General features: G+C 40.5%; 1 protein-coding gene and 1 long non-coding RNA gene across 2 annotated transcripts; both read right to left on the reverse strand.

Annotated features, from left to right (window-relative positions):
• Positions 1-244: 244 nt before the first annotated feature.
• LOC115360402 (uncharacterized) lies at positions 245-19,514 on the reverse strand. Its single transcript, XM_030053312.1, has 6 exons — positions 19,392-19,514; positions 12,248-12,328; positions 11,185-11,298; positions 10,578-10,718; positions 9,358-9,594; positions 245-265 (listed from the first exon to the last, which is right to left on the reverse strand). Exons 1-6 carry the CDS (start codon positions 19,512-19,514, stop codon positions 245-247), a joined length of 717 nt encoding a protein of 238 aa, XP_029909172.1.
• Positions 14,173-17,325, reverse strand: LOC115360158 (uncharacterized). The gene is made up of 3 exons (XR_003928311.1): positions 17,203-17,325; positions 15,107-15,191; positions 14,173-14,829 (listed from the first exon to the last, which is right to left on the reverse strand). It is a non-coding gene; the product is annotated as an uncharacterized LOC115360158 (long non-coding RNA).
• Positions 19,515-20,227: the final 713 nt, after the last annotated feature.

Here is a 20,227-nt window from a genome sequence, read left to right on the forward strand (position 1 = left end):
CAGTTGAGACCTTTGGTAAACTGGTGTAATCCTACTTATGTGGCCAAATGGAAGAGCATTGAAACATCTTTAATAGACATACCAATACAGTCATTACTTAGCTGCTCTAGAGATAAAGACGAGTTGTCATTGAGTTTAAACCCAGGGATTAATTTTTCACTTAAAGTGTGGAGGGAAGTAGTTAAGAGATTCCAGATCCAAAAGGAAATAAAGTTGCTTAGCTGGCCAGCTTATGATCCAGATTTCACTCCAGCATCTCAAGACTCTAGGTATAAGCAATGGTCTCAAAATGGAATTACAGCATTCTGCAGAATTGTTACAAATTGGAACCTAGACAGCTTTCAAAATCTATGTCAGATATATGAGTTAGATAAAACTGATTTCTATAGATACTTACAGCTCCGTAGCTATTTTTGGAAGGAGGTAAAAGGTTCAAATCCAAAAGAACTATCAACACTTACCACAATATTTGTTGATGCCTATAATTCAGGAAATAACAAGGGCATAATAAGTAGGTTGTATTCTGGTTTTTTATCACTGAATAAACATTCAACAGTGTACATAAAACAAAGGTGGGAGAAGGAAATGCAAATAGAGCTAACTGAAGAGATGTGGACTGATATCTGGGAAACCCAACTTTCTTCCACAAACTCGCTATCTTGGAGAGATTTTTGTTGGAAGAGCGTGGTACGTTGCTTTATCACCCCTAAACAGAAATCGAAACAAACCAGGACTCCATTGCCATGTTGGAGGGACTGTGGGTCAACTATGGTGGACCATGTCTTTTCTCTTCCTTTACCTTGGACTCATTCTGAAGGATTTAAATGCAAGTGATATTTATCTCATAAAGATCTTCATGGCTGCCAGCAAGAAAACCATCACAAGACATTGGCTCCAGAAACATTGCCCCCCAGTGGACACTTTTATAAACATTGTGAACCAGCTGCATCAAATGGAGCAGTTGACTTATAACCTGAGATTACAAAAAGAAAGAGGAGAAAAACTCTGGGGAAAATGGGTACTTTTCTTAGCTCACAAGGACTGATGCATTTTTCTTAGCTCACATGGACTTGCAAATACCCTACTCTAAGATTAATGTGGATTCAATTGTTGTTGTGTGTACTGTGGCCTCTCTGACCTCATGTTCGGTGTTTTTTTTTTTTACTCTTTTTCCCTTGTAAAAATTACACATAAAAATAAAGTATTAAAAAAAAGAACTGATTTTTGTTTGGTAAATTTGGAACATTTCTAAACATTTCTTGTTGAGAAATTGCAGAGAGCCCAGTATTTGTAGCTGTTTGGTGAGGCAGCAAAAATGACTTTCAAATTAAAGTACTAAATAAATAGTAATAAAAAGAATGGTCATTTCTTTTCATTCATCGAGAATGCAGTAAAGCAGCGGTTCTCAACCTGATGTTCAGCAAACCAAATGTGGTCGCAGAGAGGTGCCAGTTGCAAGTGTGGGGTCCCCCAAAAAAATGTCCTTGTAAAATGGGGTCCTGGTATAAAAAGGTTGAGAACCACTGCAGTAAATCATACTTAAAGGCCCATTTCAGCACATTTCAACCTTCATCTGTATGTTTTTAATATGCCTCATTCAAGCCAAAAACAATCACTTTATTTTTTTGGTTGTTGTTAGTTCTGTAGGGGTTGCTCCAAACTTGTCGACCAGTGAAATCAAGCTCACTAATTCTAATAACTGCCATATGTTTGAACCGTAGTGATGTCACTGGTACACAAGTTTTGAGCAACCCCTGCAGAACTATATAACACCCAAAAGAGTAAAGTGATTATTTTGGGCTTGAATGAGGCATATTTAAAACCTACAGATGAAGGTTGAAAAGTGATGTAATGGTCCTTTAATAATAACACTGTTGCAATGTAGAATCAATGTAATTTCAATGCATTTATAGATGAATCAATATTGATTCAATGTTCGGATTGATTGACAATTCTACATTATTTCAATGTTGAACATAATGTAGTTGAATAAATATTGAATAAGTGTTGAGACTGATTGAAAATTCAACATTATTTCAATGTTGAACATAATGTAGTTGAATAAATATTGAATCAATGTTGAGACTGATTGAAAATTCAACATTATTTCAATGTTGATCATAACGAGCGCTTTCAATGTTATTTTCAACGTCTGACATCAACATTGATTCAATCTTAAGCCATGACCATATCTCAATGTTGATTCAATGGATTTTTGCTTTCTGGGGTGAGTACAAGAGAAAGGTGGAGGAGAAGCTGTCTGGAGGAAATGCCAGGGAGGCATGGAAAGGTCTCAACATGATGATGGGCAGAGCACAAGAAAAACACAGTATACAACATAATGATCCCATTAAATTTGCAAATGAACTCAATTCCCTCTTCGGGCGCTTTGACCAACGGCAACACACAACAGCACAATTCAACACAACTGCGAATGGAAATGAATCAGTTCAAATAACAACAACTGAGGTGGTGGCTGCTCTTAAGAGGGTGAACCCACACAAGGCTAAAGGACCTGATGGACTAGAAGGGAGAATTCTTAAAGACTGTGCGGAACAGCTGGGTAATGCAATGACTAGACTCTTCCAGCTGTTTATGGACACACAAGCTCAGTTCCAACAATTTGGAAAACATATACAATAATCCCTATTCCTAAGAAATCAGGAGCCAAAGAACTGCAAGAGGAGGATGCCCGCTTGACTTTAATACAAGCAGTAACTGAACATTTGGATAAACCGAAAACTTGTGCATGGATTTTATTCATGGACTTCTCCTCCGCATTTAATAGTGTAAATACAGACATTCTGTCATGTCTTTCTACTCTGCAGGTAAATTCAGCTATTTTCTTCTGGATAGAAGAATTTCTATATAGCCGACCACAAAAAGTTAAGGTGAATGATTTCATGTCTGACAGTCTTGTTCTAAATACGGGAGTCCCCCAGGGTTGCATTTTGTCACCGATTTTATTTTCAGTTTATACAAATGAAATTAAATGCGACATTGAAAATTTAACATTAGTTAAATATGCAGACAATATGGCCTTGGTGCCACGCCTTACAAATGTACAATAATTAAATGTGTATGTTAGCTATGTAGCAGAACTCACAACACGGTTTGATGACAGCCATCTTCTGCTGAATGTAACAAAACTAAAGAAATGTGTCTAGATGGTAACAGGAGCAACAAACTGTCAAACACTCTTTTTAAACCCATTACAATTAAGGGCCAGGAGGTGGAGCAAGTGAGTTCCTTTAAATATCTGGAGACTGTGCTGGACCAATCTTTCACTTTTACAGAGCACGTGGACTACATCTATAAAAAAGCACAGCAAAGACTTTTTCTGCTGCGTAAATTAAGAAGCTTTGAGGTCAGCCAGTGCACCTTAAAAAGAGTATACCAATCTTTAATTGAAAATATACTCACATTCAATATTGTGACTTGGTTTGAGAATCTGACTGTCAAAAACAAGACAAAGCTCTCTAAAGTAGTTAAGCTGGGCAGCAAAATCACAGGCTGCAAACAAATTCAACTGTCCCATCACTATGACAGAGCAGTGCAACGGTTGAGTAACAAAATTTTAGATGATTGCAGCCATCCTTTACATTATTGTTTTCAGTTACTCCCGTTAGAGCAGAGGTATAGAGTCCCCAGTGCAAAGAAAAACATAATGAAAAATCATTTGTTCCAGTTGCCATAAAACATCTCAATCAGTAAGAATAACCACCTTTAATATACAACATTCTATGTAAATCCCACCTCAGCACAATGCACTTTATATATATACAGTATTATATTTATTTGAAGCCAGCCTGCTACCCCAGTATGGAACATCTTATTTAAATCCTACCTCAGCACAATGCACTATATACTTACAAGAGTTCAGTTCTTACCATCAAGCTCTTGGCGCTATTTAATGTTGCTCTATTATGATTTATGTTACTTTTTTTAAATGTGTCTTGTGATGTACTTAGTATGTTTATGTAAATTTGTTTTTAATGTATGCAAGTCGAAGACAAATTTCTGCCCTCTGCACGCAAAAGGTAGACAATAAAGTATTTCTATTCTATTCTATAGTGAACTAAATGGTTTATAATGGTGTCTGGTGTGCTGTTGGTCACATTTACAAGGATACAAGGATACAAGGAAGTTTATTTGTCATTATACAACAGGTTGAATAATGAAATTAAAGTGTGGTTCCCTCTTGATTGATTAATTGATTGTATAGAAAATAAAATTATTAAACATGGAGGAGTGCAGATGGTGCATTTAGTAGTCTCACAGCCTGAGGGAAGAAGCTGCTCTGTAGTCTGGTTGTACGGCAGCGAATACTTAGTGAAAGACTTTAGTGAAAGTTATCACCACAGATTGATAAGACATGGTGTTACAATAGAATGTACTCGTTCATTCTCAACGTCAAGACGTCAAGACGCCAAAAACAACAGTACAGTGCTGACGGGCGCAGAGCAGCGCGCATGTGCGTAATAATTGTATGACTATACTGCATTATCTTTGCAAGAGTAGTGCATATCAAATGATGTAAGAAAGAGTAAGCTTTGGACTTTAAATTAAAACAAAAATCAGATTTTTTAAGACATTCCCACATGCAGTTATGGGCCAATGAAAATGTGACCTGAAAACTTTTTTTTGGATTTGGAGAAGCTGCCATCCAGAAACCGATGCATATATCTGACGAATCATTAATGCTTTGAACAGTCCATGTATGTATCTCAAAGCTCTGAAAAAAATCAAGAAGCTGGGGCAAATACAAAGTTGTTTTCTGAAGGCCCAAACATGGCCGACCACAAAACCTTTTTCCATTTTTGAGGTGCTGGCATGCCTACCAGTTATAATGTATGACTGATGTTTTTGTATATTCTGAGAGAGTAGGTGGAAGTGTATTATCGTACCAAATTTCAGTTTCCTATGTGGTGTAGTTCCTGAGATACTGACACCTGAAAATGGAGGAAAAATAAGGATGCGCCAAAATCGCACCAAAATCGACACATACTCCCCTCACTAAATTGGCCGTATCTCAAAAAGTATTCATCCGAGCACACTAAAATTTTACAGTGTGCCTATTGGATAAATAAGGAACAACTGGTGAATTTTTCAGAATTTTTTGAGACCCAAGTGCGTGGGATGTCCTGAAAATTTGGTGAAATGACCCATATATATATATATTGTTTATTGTTGTTTTTATTTGATATGGACATCACAAATACATTGACACTGTCGCAGTGGACAGACCAGATGCTTTGCTTGAGTGATTATAGCACACGTGCTCATTTTCAACACCAGTCCATAGGCGGCTTTTCTAAAACACACAGAGCATATGATCAGCAATAATAAAAACAGAATTCATGTTCGCAACAGTGATATATATATATATATATATATATATATATACAGATATAGAGAGAGAGGGCTATAGTATAATATATAATAGAATAGAATATAAGATTATATAGAGATGTGAATATGATATGTAATTATCATTTTATAGTGTTACGATAGAGATATGCTATTATATAATATATATACAGTACAGGCCAAAAGTTTGGACACACCTTCTCATTCAATGCGTTTTCTTTATTTTCATGACTATTTACATTGTAGATTCTCACTGAAGGAATCAAAACTATGAATGAACACATGTGGAGTTATGTACTTAACAAAAAAGGTGAAATAACTGAAAACATGTTTTATATTCTAGTTTCTTCAAAATAGCCACCCTTTGCTCTGATTACTGCTTTGCACACTCTTGGCATTCTCTCCATGAGCTTCAAGAGGTAGTCACCTGAAATGGTTTTCACTTCACTTCAGGTGTGCCTTATCAGGGGTAATTAGTGGAATTTCTTGCTTTATCAATGGGGTTGGGACCATCAGTTGTGTTGTGCAGAAGTCAGGTTACTACACAGCCGACAGCCCTATTGGACAACTGTTAAAATTCATATTATGGCAAGAACCAATCAGCTAACTAAAGAAAAACCAGTGGCCATCATTACTTTAAGAAATGAAGGTCAGTCAGTCCGGAAAATTGCCAAAACTTTAAATGTGTCCCCAAGTGGAGTCGCAAAAACCATCAAGCACTACAACGAAACTGGCACACATGAGGACCGACCCAGGAAAGGAAGACCAAGAGTCACCTCTGCTTCTGAGGACAAGTTCATCTGAGTCACCAGCCTCAGAAATCGCAAGTTAACAGCAGCTCAGATCAGAGAGCAGATAAATGCCACACAGAGTTCTAGCAGCAGACCCATCTCTAGAACAACTATTAAGAGGAGACTGTGCGAATCAGACCTTCATGGTCAAATAGCTGCTAGGAAACCACTGCTAAGGAGAGGCAACAAGCAGAAGAGATTTGTTTGGGCCAAGAAACACAAGGAATGGACATTAGACCAGTGGAAATCTGTGCTTTGGTCTGTCCAAATTTGAGATCTTTGTTCCAACCGCCGTGTCTGTGAGACGCAGAAAAGGTGAACGGATGGATTCCACATGCCTGGTTCCCACTGTGAAGCATGGAGGAGGAGGTGTGATGGTGTGGGGGTGTTTTGCTGGTGACACTGTTGGGGATTTATTCAAAATTGAAGGCACACTGAACCAGCATGGCTACCACAGCATCCTGCAGCGACATGCCATCCCATCCGGTTTGCGTTTAGTTGGACGATCATTTATTTTTCAACAGGACAATGACCCCAAACACACCTCCAGGCTCTGTAAGGGCTATCTGACCAAGAAGGAGAGTGATGGAGTGCTGCGGCAGATGACCTGGCCTCCACAGTCACCGGACCTGAACCCAGTCGAGATGGTCTGGGGTGAGCTGGACCGCAGAGTGAAGGCAAAGGGACCAACAAGTGCTAAACACCTCTGGGAACTCCTTCAAGACTGTTGGAAAACCATTTCAGGTGACTGCCTCTTGAAGCTCATCGAGAGAATGCCAAGAGTGTGCAAAGCAGTAATCAGAGCAAAGGGTGGCTATTTTGAAGAAACTAGAATATAAAACATGTTTTCAGTTATTTCACCTTTTTTTGTTAAGTACATAACTCCACATGTGTTCATTCATAGTTTTGATTCCTTCAGTTAGAATCTACAATGTAAATAGTCATGAAAATAAAGAAAACGCATTGAATGAGAAGGTGTGTCCAAACTTTTGGCCTGTACTGTATAATATATAATAATCCATTGTTAGTATTCAGTATCTATGAATGATTCATGCTGGCCTTCTGTTTGTTTTCAGCATCTCATATTCACAAGTTGCAGGGCAGTCTAGTCACGTTCATGCACATTCGGCAATGGGATTACATACAAATGATCAACTTCAACCAAAACACATTTCTTCTGAACCATATTTGGCCAGATCGCACAAATATTACCAGTCTTCTCAACAACATGGATGAAACTACTCACTACCCCAACTTGCGGGTCTTTACACACTGGCCTTCTGTTTGTTTTCAGCATCTCAACTAAAATACAACAATTTTTCTCACACTCACAAGTTGCAGGGCTTTGATGTTCACAGCTGCTTTTAAAAACCACAAGGTCGCCAAGCAGGCAAAATGTGCCATCATTCAAGCGTGCTGCATTGTTAGATCTTTTTTTTTGCCTTTCATACCTTTCACTGTGGTACAGCACTCCATCAATCAAAAAACGTCTATATGACCAAAAGCAGTCACCAACAGTAAAGTGGTTACCCAAAGATCGACACAAGTTTTGTATAGCATGCCTATTTGTCACATTTGCTCTCACAGGGGGGTGCCCAAACCCTGTAACACTTTCATTCAGTACCTCGCATTTTTCAGTTCTTCGTTCATTAAAGTGCATTTTTTCGACAAAGGACTGAAACTTTGGACATCTTATCTGTTTGAACCTTTTTGGCAACTCTCTCCACAAGAGGAACTTAGAAGCAATTTGGGAGGGGACATATTGGGTTCCGTGAAAATACTTTAGCAGAGTGCCCATATTAGATTCAAATACAAATGTCGACGTAGCCCATAATGGACCCCAATGTCTTACACTCTGGTGGACATGTGTTAGCAAATGTATGTTGAATGACATGTTGTGTTCGCCATAGAGTCTCTGGAATTGTATCACAAATTTCTTTAGAGACAGTTCAGACATGAATGTACAGCTAGACTTGACCTGATCTTGTAGTAGTGTATACATGCTAAAAACGAGTAAGAAAAAATGGTTCCAAAACCGGGCAGGGAGTATGCCTTTTAAAGCAGGCAGAGCATAAAAGAGGAGAAACGCTCGCCACTCCGAAGCTTTCCAAAATTTCCTCTCATTAAGCGATCTTGGGGTCCTTGTTACCTCAACAGGAGGTTTTATTTGTTTCAGTCGTCAATTCACTTCCTCTATTTGTCTGCCGGTATACCAGGGCCTCTCGTGGTTTTCAGTATCAAACCACAATGAAGCTATCTGACGAGTGACTCCCAAGCACACATTGTGTTGGTACTCTGGGACAAAACCATTTATCAACTGAAAATGCTCAAGCTTCATTAAAGGAGATGGCCCTTTGACTCCATACACTGGGGTTTTCTCTGTACCAACCATTGCATGCCTGTAATGATCTTTTTCATTTCTAAGTTTAGGTTCTGGTACGGATAGTTTTTACCGCCTTCATGGTAACAAAAGTCACAACCATAGCGACCATTGAACTGCCTTGTGTTACGTAGCATCGGACGAGCAACCGAGTCACAGCTCGAGATTGGGAACAAACACTTTTGAGATGCGATTGTTTCCCTGAACATCTTGCCATTCAACACCTTTCTTCTCCAACAGTGAGGCCTCTTTAACAAAGGGTGTTAGTAATGTAAATACAGATGGTTTACCTGGCCCAAACCACAACGCTGACACCAAAACATGTTTTTTCCTCACTTCTGGTTTTAGCTCTATTATCTGACACTGGATTGGCCAAATGCTACATTTGGAACTCTTGAAGACTGGTGCACCATCACAGTTCCAAATAAGAGACAAATCATCCTTTCTGAGAACTCCAGTGTCACATAGTTTTTGATATTCTTGACCAGACTCTGTGTCAGAAAAAACCCCAGTGGTTGTAGTTTTCTCATTAAGAGTTACATCATGTACTTCTAACAGTTGCTTTATCTGTCCATAAAGTGGCAAAACAATTAAGTAAATGCCCTTCTTTAAATTTGCTTCAGCGTCAAAAACTGTGTTGCATGAGTTACACTGAGAAGGGCAGTCTGCTCTAATGCCAAAGTATGTCAGACAGTTTTCACAATAGAAGTGAACATCAAAATCAGAGTAACTACCAAATTCTTTGTTGAAGAGGTAATGTGATGCCAGGATAAGACCTGGAAACATTATGTTAAACATTTCCAATAAGTGACTTACTGCTTCGCTGGTTAAATTATGCTGTAACACATAAGACATCAGCATCAATACAGTCTCTTTTTTTGTAAAACTTGCCCCAGGAAACAACAGATCATCTGTTGGTTTGTCTTCTGAAGACACAGGCATGCTGTCCGCATCAGCTTCAACTTGAATCAAATCTTCCTCGGCTCCTTGACTTCCAGCAATCACACCATCATCAGACAGGTTCTCTCCAGGATCTGATGGATCGTCCTCATTCTGCATGTTGACAAAGAAAAAAAAAGATTTAGTTTTATTCTTTATTTAATAACTCTATTTCTGAAAAAGGCTGTATAGCCAAGAGATGTTTATTCACATGAGATACCTCTCCACTCAGCTATTTTATTCAAGTAAGGCTATGCTAACTCAGTGGCCTAGTGGTAGAGTGTCTGCCCTGAGACTGGGAGGTTGGGGGTTTAATCCCTGGCCGGGTCATACCAAAGACTCTAAAAATGCTACCCATTGCCTCCCTGCTTGGCACTCGGTATTTGGGGTTGGAATTGGGGGGTTAGATCACCAAATGATTCCCGGGCGCGGCACCGCTGCTGCCCACCGCTCCCTCAGGGGATGGGTCAAATGCGGAGAACAAATTTTGCGTCCTTTGGGATGTGACCATCAGATGGACTTCAACCTTTTTAAGATTACATAATAGAACATTTTGGCTCTACTACTGAATGACTGCGTTGAAATGTAAGCCAACTGATGTGATTAAGATTGTGAAATCCACATTTTTAATCCTGTGGCCTTCTAATGGCTTTCCTATGTCTCCATACCATATATGTTTGTTCAGAAATTGTGTTATATTCTGCTTTGTTAAAAGGCATTTTCATCTGAACTGTGTCTGTCACTGTCTGATTTCTCTATGCATAGGGAGGGAAACTGAAAACTGCACGCCTAGCGGTTTCGTTCCTGCTGTCAGACACATTTCGGATAAAAATGCATTTTATTACATTACGTAGTAATTAGTACATTACATTGATTTGAGCGTTTATCCAGACATAAGTCTGGGAAAACCCGTAATCTAACACAAGAACATGAGTAGCTGTGCCAGGCTAGGAAATTTTCTCCAACAGATATTAGGTCTCACAGACAGTCTCACAGACAGTAAGACAGTCTCACAAGCAACAATGATGACAGTAACACTAACACACTAACACTATTACACACTACCAAGGCTATTGAAGCCAAATATAAGTACATACCACTGAAGGCCCAGTCATGCTTTCTTCATCTGAATCTCCCTGCGTCAAGTCTCTACTGGCTCCTTCGTTTTCACCGCCCGTGCCCTCAAGATTCTCCTCATCAGCCTGGCTCTCCTCAAAACGAGATGCCTCTTCCTCACTCTGAGGGTTAAAACAGAAAACAATATGATTTACCGGTAGTTTTGTTCCATTTCATTTCTAAGCTCTCGAGTTAGTCTCAATAAGGTTATCTTTCTATGTTACCGGCTTACTTTACATGAGATATTGTTATAAACCGAGTCGAACCTGCCCGTCCAAAAGAATCTGATAAATCATGCATGTAATAAATAGGGATGGGCACCTAATAGAAGGGATGGTACCGAAAGTACAGATTCAAATAGATACTACCTAGTATTGATTCACTTATGATAGAAAAGGTGCCTTATTTATGTACCTACGATGACTGAGAGTGCATGAAAACGAGTAAGTATGAACGGAGTTGGGGTCCTTTTTATTATCCAAACAGATAATAAAAGTGTATGATTACAGGTAATACAAGTATCATGAGTGAAATTTGAACGTGGCTGACAATACTATTATACTACTGAAGCAAAATCTAAGTACATACCATTGAAGGCCCAGGCATGCTGTCTTCATCAGAATCTCCTTGCATCAAGTCTCTACTAGGTCCTGTGTTTTCACCGCTCATGCCCTCTTCAGGATCAGATGCATTTTCCTTTGCCTGCAGATAAACATACAAAAATATCACATTTTATATTCCATTTCAACACCAGCTGTTCTAGTCTATGCAGGATTATCTTTTTGCGTAGTAGTTGACAATATGTTTTTTTTAAGTATTTTTTTTGGCTTTTTGCCTTTATTTGATAGTAGACAGTGGACAAGAAAGGGGGAGGCAGAGAGAGAGGGAATGACATGCAGGAAAGGGCTGTCCGACGCGGGATTCGAACCGGGGCGACCTGCAGTGAGGACTGCAGCCTCTACATGGGGCGGCTACTCTGCTCACGGCACCACTTGCTGACCTGACAATATGTTTTTGTCATGGTATCTATTTTTAACTTGGAACAACGTGGAGAACACAAAGTTAACCTACCCTTTTGGAAACTGTATTCTATTTACCAAAATCATTGCACAGTGGGTTAGCTTTAATCCCCCACATTGCATAGCTCACAGTTATGTTTTCTTAACAAAAATATTATAAGGCAGGTGTAAGAAATAGAGCCAGATATAACCCTATATGACATAGAAGACATAGAGCTGATGTGATTTGGATACTAATGAGCTCTGTTCAACCAGCTGGGCAGCTGTAGGAACATAGGCTAAGCGCATAACTGCAGTCCCGTTCACTACTTCCTGGACGAGGCGTACGCATTGGTTTCCTGTGAAATACTATTGGATGAAGTGATTAATCAGATGTGGTACAAAACCCTGAAATAAATCACTTCATCCAATAGTAACCAAAGTGAGCTTCCTCCTTGAAGTACTGGAGCTGGACTACAGTTATGCCGTAGTCTAATTAGTCTAACCATACAGCTGGTTAAAACTCATTCCTTAGATCAAATGTTCTTTGGAGGAGCTGGTCACCTCCAAGTCGGAGGTGCACGACTGAAGTATGTAAGCACTAACAAGATACACTGTGAAGGTGTCTGAATTGTAACAGATTGACAACATACCTTTGAAGATCCAGGCATTGCAACCCTGGAACCCTTGCCCAGGTTTTCTTGGGAATGCGCCAAGTCCTCCTCTCTCTTTCTCTACAGGTTTACCAGTGAAAAGAAAATGAGTTAAAGAAGGTCACTTAATTACAAGGGCATATGAATGGCAAATACAGAATCCTACCTCGCTATACTAGCTTGAAGCTACCTTACTTAATTCAGTTAGCTGGGAAATTTATCATTTTCATTTATTGACAAGACACTTGCCAACTGGTACTACTTTCGAATAGAAAGTTCTGGAATAAAATATATTAGGGCCATGGGTGCAAAAATGCAAACCCATCACCTGTGAAAAAGGTGACAAAGAGCCCTTACACACGGATCAAATTAATTTGGATTTAAAAAGTTTATTTTCACCAAAAGGTGACAAATTTGCACCCCTGCATATTCAATGGAGACCAATATGTCCTTTTCAGCCAAAGTCCTAGCCATTTTAGTCACATAGTATGAAATGAATTGATAAAATGGTGTTCTTTGCAGTACTTAGAGAAATGCACAAATTCTTGTATTTACATCAGCAATCACACCATTTGATGAGTAGATGACATACAGCTGATTGTGTATTCATTTGTGTGTCTGGATTGGCTAGGTGTTTGTATGTTATAGGTTACCGATACTGATGTGAGATGTGTTGAGGTAACATTAGTAAGAATCCCCGGTTTGTTTGTCTACTACAGTGACATATTCTCAACCATTTCAGGCCGTGAACCCCCAAAATCATATTTGAACTTGGGATCCCCCCAATTTGTTTTACTATTTTCCACAGATAAATATTGTGAAAATAGCAGATCTACAGGCTCACAACGCCTCGTGTTGCATGGCATTGTGAGCCTGCAGATCAGCTATTTTCAATTTTTGCCATCATTATAATATTATTAAAATCATTATTATTATTATTGTTATTATTACTACTACTACTACAATTTGGCCAATGTTTTTAGCAGTTTGTTGATTGCTTAATCACTTTTGAAGCAGTATTTTTCTTTGAGGGTCTTACAAGTCCCTAATTTCCCTGCTAGAAAAACCAGCATAGACCAGCAAGGCTGGTCACCAGCAAAACCAGCATGGGGTATGCTGGTTATACCAGCAAAACCAGCATATGTTGTGTTTTGGTGCTGGTGACCAGCATCCCATGCTGGTTATGCTGGTCACCAGCATCCCATGCTGGTTATGCTGGTCCAGCATCCCATGCTGGTGACCAGCATAACCAGCATGGGATGCTGGTGACCAGCATAACCAGCATGGGATGCTGGTGACCAGCATAACCAGCATGGGATGCTAGCCCAGCATAACCAGCATGGAATGCTGGTCACCAGCACCAAAACACAACATATGCTGGTTTTGCTGGTGACCAGCATCCTGTGCTGGTTATGCTGGTCCAGCATCCCATGCTGGTGACCAGCATAACCAGCACAGGATGCTGGTCACCAGCACCAAAACACAACATATGCTGGTTTTGCTGGTGACCAGCATCCTGTGCTGGTTATGCTGGTCCAGCATCCCATGCTGGTGACCAGCATAACCAGCATGGGATGCCGGCCCAGCAAACAGGCCTGCAGTGGCCCTTTACAAGCCCACTTAGGGCAGCCTTAAGGGCCCCCAGTGGGCTGCCCGCGCAGGTCCCCTGAGAATTTGCTCATTGGCAAAATGTTGGCCCCTCAGTGCTGGTCCCACATGGGCAGCCCTCATTAACCCCTAAGGAAGCCTGCACTGGCCCACTTAGGGCTGGCTAGAGGGCGCCCTCGCTAGGCCCACACTGATTTTGCAGTTAAATCCCCCTAATAATCTAAAACAATAAATCAGTTCCACACATAAATGTATTTCAGCTAGTAGTGTAGTTTCTTTTGGGAGTTCCATACATCTGAAATGGATGTGGTCATTGATGTATGCATTGTCAAAAATGTACAATAGTCAAAAGGATTCCAATCAATTCATTTATTAAATACAAACACATTACACTGAATGAAAAATGCTCTACTCTGCACATTGCAGCCTTATTCATTTAAGACAGGGTTGTCAAACTGGTGCCATGGAGGGCCAAGAGGCTGCAGGTTTTCATTCCAACCGAAACCTCCACCAGGTGATTTCACTGATTGGTTCCTCCTTTCTGATACAAGGTGAGGTAATCAGTGAAATCACCTGGTGATCTATTGATATCTACTGTTCGTGACCCCCTAGCTCTTCCTACTAAACATGGTCAACGGAACATGAGAGGAACTGCAGTCAAAATTCAAATATGAATGATTCAAATTCAGTTACTAGTGACACATTTTTCAGCCCATACTTCAAACAAAGAAAAAGCAAAAACTGCAAAAACTCTGACCTCTGATGCTGAAAATATATTCTTGTGTGCTGCTAACATGTCCATACTTCAATTGAGGTGATGTATTGATTGGCAAAGCTCACTCTTCCCCCAAAGTCTCTTGCTAGCGCTCCATTCGTCCACCCGCTGTCTCTTGAATTCCGTAGCCACACCTTAATCTCATCCTCAACTTCAGAATCCTGAGGACTTGGCTGGAGGGAGCATTTTCTTACAGCCTCTGAAACATAAAAGTAAAGGGGCCTATATAAAATAATGTGTGTAGTGAGCAGTATCTATATGCTATTTCTAATACCAGTGTTACCAAACAGTCATTTATTTTTGGCGGGCCGCCACAATATCAACACTGTCCTCCACATATTAATTTTCTATTTCCAGAGTTGCGCACCATGTTCAATCACTTAGACAGCGTAGCAGTGAATATCATGTTAAATATGCTGACAGAGTGGATGTATTCCTTCTTTGTGTGTGTGTGCTTGAGTGAGAGAGAGATATACCTTAATCTCTCTACTCTGTGTCACAAACCAGGAAGTCAAGATCAACTCCTCTTCTGTCTGTACTTCTTGGTTTTCTGTCTCTGTTCTGGAAGAGAGTGTAGGGTGGGAACAAAGAGGGAGAGAAACAGAGGGATGGAGTGAGAGAGAAGGAGAGTAGAGAAAGAAGGCCAAGACGTGGGTAATTTTCCTTGTGAAAGACAATAAAAGCACGTTACAGTATCTGTTTATTCTAGAATTCACATTGTTTGTTTGAAGATAACATTTGACATTATGAGCATATTTGGGTGTGTCATTTGTTGTCATTTGTTGTACAGGGCTCCAGACTGCGACCAAATGGTCGCTTTTTGCAGCGACCCTTGAGACAGCGCAAGCATATTTGGCAACCACTTGCACGTGTGCAACTTGTAAATTTGCCGACATTTTTTTTATGTCTAAAAATGTCCAGGAACTAGCGGTTATGAAGGGAAGGAGTTTTAGGGAGGTGTCGTTCGGACCTGATCACATCTGGATCAGCTGTCAGTCAGTTCAATAGCTGTTTGTGTCTGAGCACATCAGTGCTGTAATATTAGGCTCACAGCCATCTGAGTTTCTCTCTCTGTACTGTTACCTGATCAACAAACATCTGCACTGAATAAAAACCTGCATGCAGTATTTAAACTGTGCACTGTGTCAGGCAGAGGCACACAAATAAGTTTTACTGAAAAGAAACGTTCATATTTTTGATTATTAGTATTGTCTGTTTTCACTGATGTCCTGATTTTAAAGTCACGGTTTAATAACCCATAATTTTATAAAAGTGTCTTTTGTTCATCACACTTTATTGAGGCTAAATGCTTCAGGAAATTTTTTCTTTTATCACTTTTATCAGCGCTCAATGGTCAGCCTGACAAGTGTTTTTTTTCCCCCTAGCAAACAGACTCATCTACTCTCTCTGACTTAAGTCCATAAAAATAATCCAAATCCATAACAGTTCACATGGGAAGTAGCTACTGATGAAAAGAAAACTATTTCTGATTAATGCAGTCATTTAAAAACTGACTGGTAGTTCTGGAAAAAAAAAAACAGCTGCTTGGTAATATTATCTCTGCTAATACTGACCACCATGCTGCCCATTACAAGTCACTTACACGCATCAGACACCGGCCTCCAAGTATCACTTCATTTTTAGCCAGAAAAAAAGCTGTGTACGTTAAGCCCTGACTTCTAATAGTCTATTTTAACGTACAGTAGCCTTTAACGTACAGTAGCCTACTTGGTACACAATACATTTCTCTCGCTGAGTTTCTCCACTGTGCTTGCCTCCTCACTCTTACACGTACTGAACTCCGTTTTACACTGTGGACCCTCCACGACTAGCATGAGTAAACCGTGAAGTGCCGTGAGGATGCGCAAACCGGCGCAAACAAAGTGGACTTGAGTAAGTAGAGGGTGTAAGGCCATGTTTAACAAATGCCCCCTCTGTCTCCTATCCGCAAAAACATAGTACATACGGAGAGACTGTGACGTTAGCTGAAAAAGGCAGACCCACACCGAGGAGTGTAGGTGGTGTGACCCACGCAGCTGACAAATTATTCCCGGACCCTCAGCCTTCCTCACGCACACACTCAGACAGGTGAACTCTCTCCCCCTCAACATGGATTATTAAAATTATAGTAAAAGAAAAACGTCGGCAAATTCCACGCACAACGACGCGCGTGCTTTACGAGAGAAGCTGTGAAAATATTGGCGCTGTCTCAAAAACGGCAAAATGCCACGATCTGGTCTCAGTTTGGAGCCCCGACTGTTGTCAGAAAATTAAATACTCTCGCAGGCCACTGTGGTAATCGGACATGAGGAATATGAGAAACAGGATGATAGGGACCACTAGCCCAACCTTATATTTATTTTTCGCTGAGTGAAGTTTAAGCTAAGCCAACCGTCAACGTCAAGGTTTGCTAGCTGACAAAGATAGCTAACATTCGTCAACGTTCGAAAAAATGGCTAATGGTCTGAATTAACTAAAACCATACTCAAATACAATCCCAGGTGAACACACACTATGACAATATTTGCTGTAACATTAAACTTTAAGATGAAACATTACAATTAAAACTCACCTCGGGAAAACACCACCTTCAGCCAGAAGAAGTAACGGTCGCGCTCTGTTCCGGTGGGGCATGTGAAGAGGCTCAAGTGCGTAGTGATATATGGCACCTCTTCAGCAGAAAATAGTTCCAAGCACGGACGTAATTTGGGGAGGGGGCAGGGAGGACATGTCCCCTCCACTTTTTCAAAAGGCAGTTTTGGTCCCCTGCAGTTTTTACTGTCCAAAAACAATGTTACGCTATATTAAATGGAGACCGGTCAAGCACTGGGACCCAGCGGAAAACGGCCGCTCAAGCTGAAGCCTATTTCCCTTGAGACCGCCCACAAGCTCTTCGATTGGCTCTGCCGTTTCTTGCTAATGTGTGATTGGCCGTTCCCGCTGCCACTCACTGGTTGTAAACAGCGCCTGGACTTGCTCTCCGGTGAAAAAAGGGGAAAAAAGCGATGCGCATCACCGGTGTTTAGCTCGTTAGCCAGGAGTCCGTCTTCATCTGCCACTGTAAGTCCAATGATCGACGACACTATGTGTTTGGAAGCTTTGGCTAAATTGATTATGTTAAATGTTAATAGTTAACTATTCTGTGGTCTTTGAGTCAAACTGACCCGTGTTCACTTTTCTTTTATATTTAAAATTATATTTTCTTCCATATAACTGCCTGAAAATGGCAGATGGTTCTCTGTTACACTCACTTCAAATAAAATTGATGATCACTACTTGCATTGAATTATGGATATATATATATATATATATATATATAATTTATTTATTTATTTATTTTTTTCAGTTTCTCCCCTCCTGTGATATTCCCTGGTCAATTTGATCTGCCCATCACTGGGTGGTGCTGGGTGGTGGTCCAAACACTTGAAATGATTTCATTTCATTTTCACATATACCAGTCTGCGATAATCCATCCATTTATATGCCTGAGTTTAACTATTGTCAAAATAATTCAGAATTTCTGCTTTTTTTTTTTTTTTTTTTTTTTACTAAAAAATGAGGTATAATTTTATGTAAATGAGGTCTATTGACCAAAAAAATGGTAAACTGTTAATTTTGAACCCTGCTAAACCTTTTAAAACATCTATTATCTATTATATTATCTATTAAAAATTATAGGCTTTTCTTGTTAAAAACAAAAAATAATATTTGTTGATGAGTTTTTAAGTGATCATGTGTAGACACAATCCAATTCAAATAATGGATTTTTTATGCATTCTGTGCAGAGGCTATAAATGCAGTCTCTCTCTGAATTTCAAATTACATTTAAAAAAAAAAAAAAAAAAAAAAAAAAGCCGCCAAAGCGTGGGAAATGACTTTGGGCTGCCTGCACAAAACCAGCATGGGCCCAAAGGTACAAAACTTGCTCTGGACCCAAATGGGCTGGCCCACACTGGGCCAACATGGGCTTTCTGTGGGCAATCCACTATTATGGGCTGCTTACGGAGAGCCCGTGGTGAGCTCAGAGCTCTGGGCCTTGCCTGGGCAAGCCAGCACTGGGCTGGTGTAGGTTTGGTCTGGGCTGGCCCTAGCCCACAGTGCCCACAAAAAGCCTGCGTGGGCCCCACTGGGGCATGTTTGCTGGGGGATGCTGGTCACCAGCATGGGATGCTGGTCCAACAACATGCCATGCTGGTCCAACAACATCCCATGCTGGTCCACCAGCATCCACCAGCATTTCCATGCTGGTCCACCAGCTACACCAGCATCAGACCAGCACTAACCAGCATTAACCAGCATAGACCAGCAAAGAATCCATGCTGGTCTATGCTGGTTTTTTTAGCAGGGTTATCAGTTCACTGTCATCTGGGGACCCACCCATAATTCTGTGGCGACCACCCTGGGAGTCCAGACCCACAGGTTGAGAACCACAGTACGTCCTTTTCAATGTTGGTTTTCTCCGGAAAATAAACTTAGCTCACAAAATGTGGCACAGGTCGCTGGCACTAGCTGGCTAGTAATAACAGACAAAAACAACTGGGTTTTGTAATGAAAATAATGTTTGATCGTTGACACCGATTTTATAGGATACCACACTTTGGCATAAGACCGGGCCGGCGCTTTCGGACGGTGTGTGTGTGTGTGTGTGTGTGTGTGTGAGAGAGAGAGAGAGAGAGAGAGAGAGAGAGAGAGAGAGAGAGAGAGGAAACACACACTCTGATCTATCGGTCATGTCACCTGAGTATTATCTACGTAACTTACCTGTCTTTTCCATCTGTACTTGGTTCTCCTTGGAATCTCGTCTGATTCGCTCTCCAAATACTTCTGATAACCTCCACGTTTTTGAGCCATAATAAACTGCTCTAGTAGGCTAGGCTGATACATCTACGGCTAGGCAAGATCTGCGTGCCTGGTCTTGTGCACTGCGCATGCGCGCAGGGCGTGCCGCGTCCCCACGCATCCCAGAGTCCTTTGCTACGAAGACGGTTATCCTCTAGCAAACGCGCCAACTAACGTTAGCTAGTTCAAACGTGAGCAGTCATGGAGTATGCGCTGTTTTATTTCAAAGTCGACAAGACTGTGGAGGTCGGACCAGTAAAATCCATCAAGGATGAGGATATGAGTAGTGGTGGGCAGGTGAAGCCTCATGAAGCACTGAGGCTTTCCTAACAATTGTGCCGAAAAAGATTCAAAGCTTCAAGGCTTCAGTGACGATGACATCTGGTGGACAACTGAAGCCATAGCAACCTCTCAAGAGCACGACTGAAGCACTGACACTGTTTCAATCCCGTGTCAGCAATTAAAGTTCAGAAAAAAACTGCGTGGTCATTCAAGTGTTTTGTTCATTCATACCAAATAATGATTACATCGTCATTATACATAAGTGCAACTAACATCTTTATTAAAAGGAAAAAAAAATAATATGCAGACACTCTCACCCTTATTCTAAAACACATTCCAGATTAACCCAAAGAATAAATCTAAATGATATGAAGGGTTAAATGTTGGTTAAGGATTTATTTAAAGCTTTAAGCTTTATTTAAAAACTGTACATAACAGGATCAGAGATCCTTCCTACTTTGCAAATGATCATGGTG

Source organism: Myripristis murdjan, chromosome 6 (genome assembly GCF_902150065.1).
Source record: "Myripristis murdjan chromosome 6, fMyrMur1.1, whole genome shotgun sequence".
NCBI lineage: Eukaryota > Metazoa > Chordata > Actinopteri > Holocentriformes > Holocentridae > Myripristis > Myripristis murdjan.

Excerpts from the sequence above, each read along its gene's own strand:
- LOC115360402 (XM_030053312.1), bottom strand. The coding sequence starts at position 19,514 with ATGTATCAGCCTAGCCTACTAGAGCAGTTTATTATGGCTCAAAAACGT. Across the intron at positions 11,299-12,247 it reads CAATGCCTGGATCTTCAAAG|GCAAAGGAAAATGCATCTGA; the intron begins GTATGTTGTCAA and ends GTTTATCTGCAG. Across the intron at positions 266-9,357 it reads ATAATTTAACCAGCGAAGCA|AGTCTTGAGATGCTGGAGTG; the intron begins GTAAGTCACTTA and ends GCTTATACCTAG.